General features: G+C 28.8%; 1 protein-coding gene across 1 annotated transcript; it reads left to right on the forward strand.

Moving 5' to 3' along the window:
- Positions 1–56: 56 nt before the first annotated feature.
- On the forward strand, positions 57–676 carry LOC108757827 (PCTP-like protein; the record flags this gene model as incomplete). Its single annotated transcript, XM_018502496.1, has 3 exons — positions 57–217; positions 283–430; positions 508–676. Coding segments are annotated over exons 1-3 (473 nt in total), but the record flags the coding sequence as incomplete, so codon positions are not given.
- Between the last annotated feature and the right edge of the window lie 42 nt (positions 677–718).

Genomic DNA, 718 nt, shown 5'->3' on the forward strand with positions numbered 1-718 from the left:
TATTTATTTATATATATATATATGTTATTTATATTATTTTGCTTTTACATAGATTGTTACAATGGATGTTGGCATTGTCAAAATTGCAGAAGATAAAGATTTTGAGAAACTGAAGCAGTTGTATGACGATAATAACAATTGGAAATTAGATTATAACAAGCCTGATTTATCTGTTTGGACAAAATCCGTCCCAGGAATTAGTTTTAAAATGGTGAAAGTAAGTTCTTCTTTCGGCAAATAAATTTTACTTTTTGAATGAGATTGACTGATTTGATATTACAGATTAGGACACGTTTCCCCGATGTTTCACCAGAAACACTATACGATGTTTTACATGATCCTGAGTATAGAAAAGTTTGGGACACTCATATGATTGAATCAAAAGATATAGGGTTTTTTAATCCAAACAATGATATTGGATATTATTCCAGCAAGTATTATGTTATATTATGAATCTTATAGTTTTAATTTTTACATCTCGCTTTATTGCTATTGTACAAATTTTAGTGGCATGTCCATCTCCGTTAAAAAATAGAGACTTTGTCCTTCAACGATCTTGGTTGGATACTGGTATAGAACAGTTGATATTGAATCATTCCGTTTATCATAAAGATTATCCACCTAGAAAACACTTTGTACGAGCAACATCTTACCTCACAGGTAATATTATTACAAAGCAAATAAAATTGCGTTTTATATGCATTATATATATATATAT

Source organism: Trachymyrmex cornetzi, unplaced genomic scaffold, assembly GCF_001594075.2.
Source record: "Trachymyrmex cornetzi isolate Tcor2-1 unplaced genomic scaffold, Tcor1.1 C3814844, whole genome shotgun sequence".
In the NCBI taxonomy this organism is placed as follows: domain Eukaryota; kingdom Metazoa; phylum Arthropoda; class Insecta; order Hymenoptera; family Formicidae; genus Trachymyrmex; species Trachymyrmex cornetzi.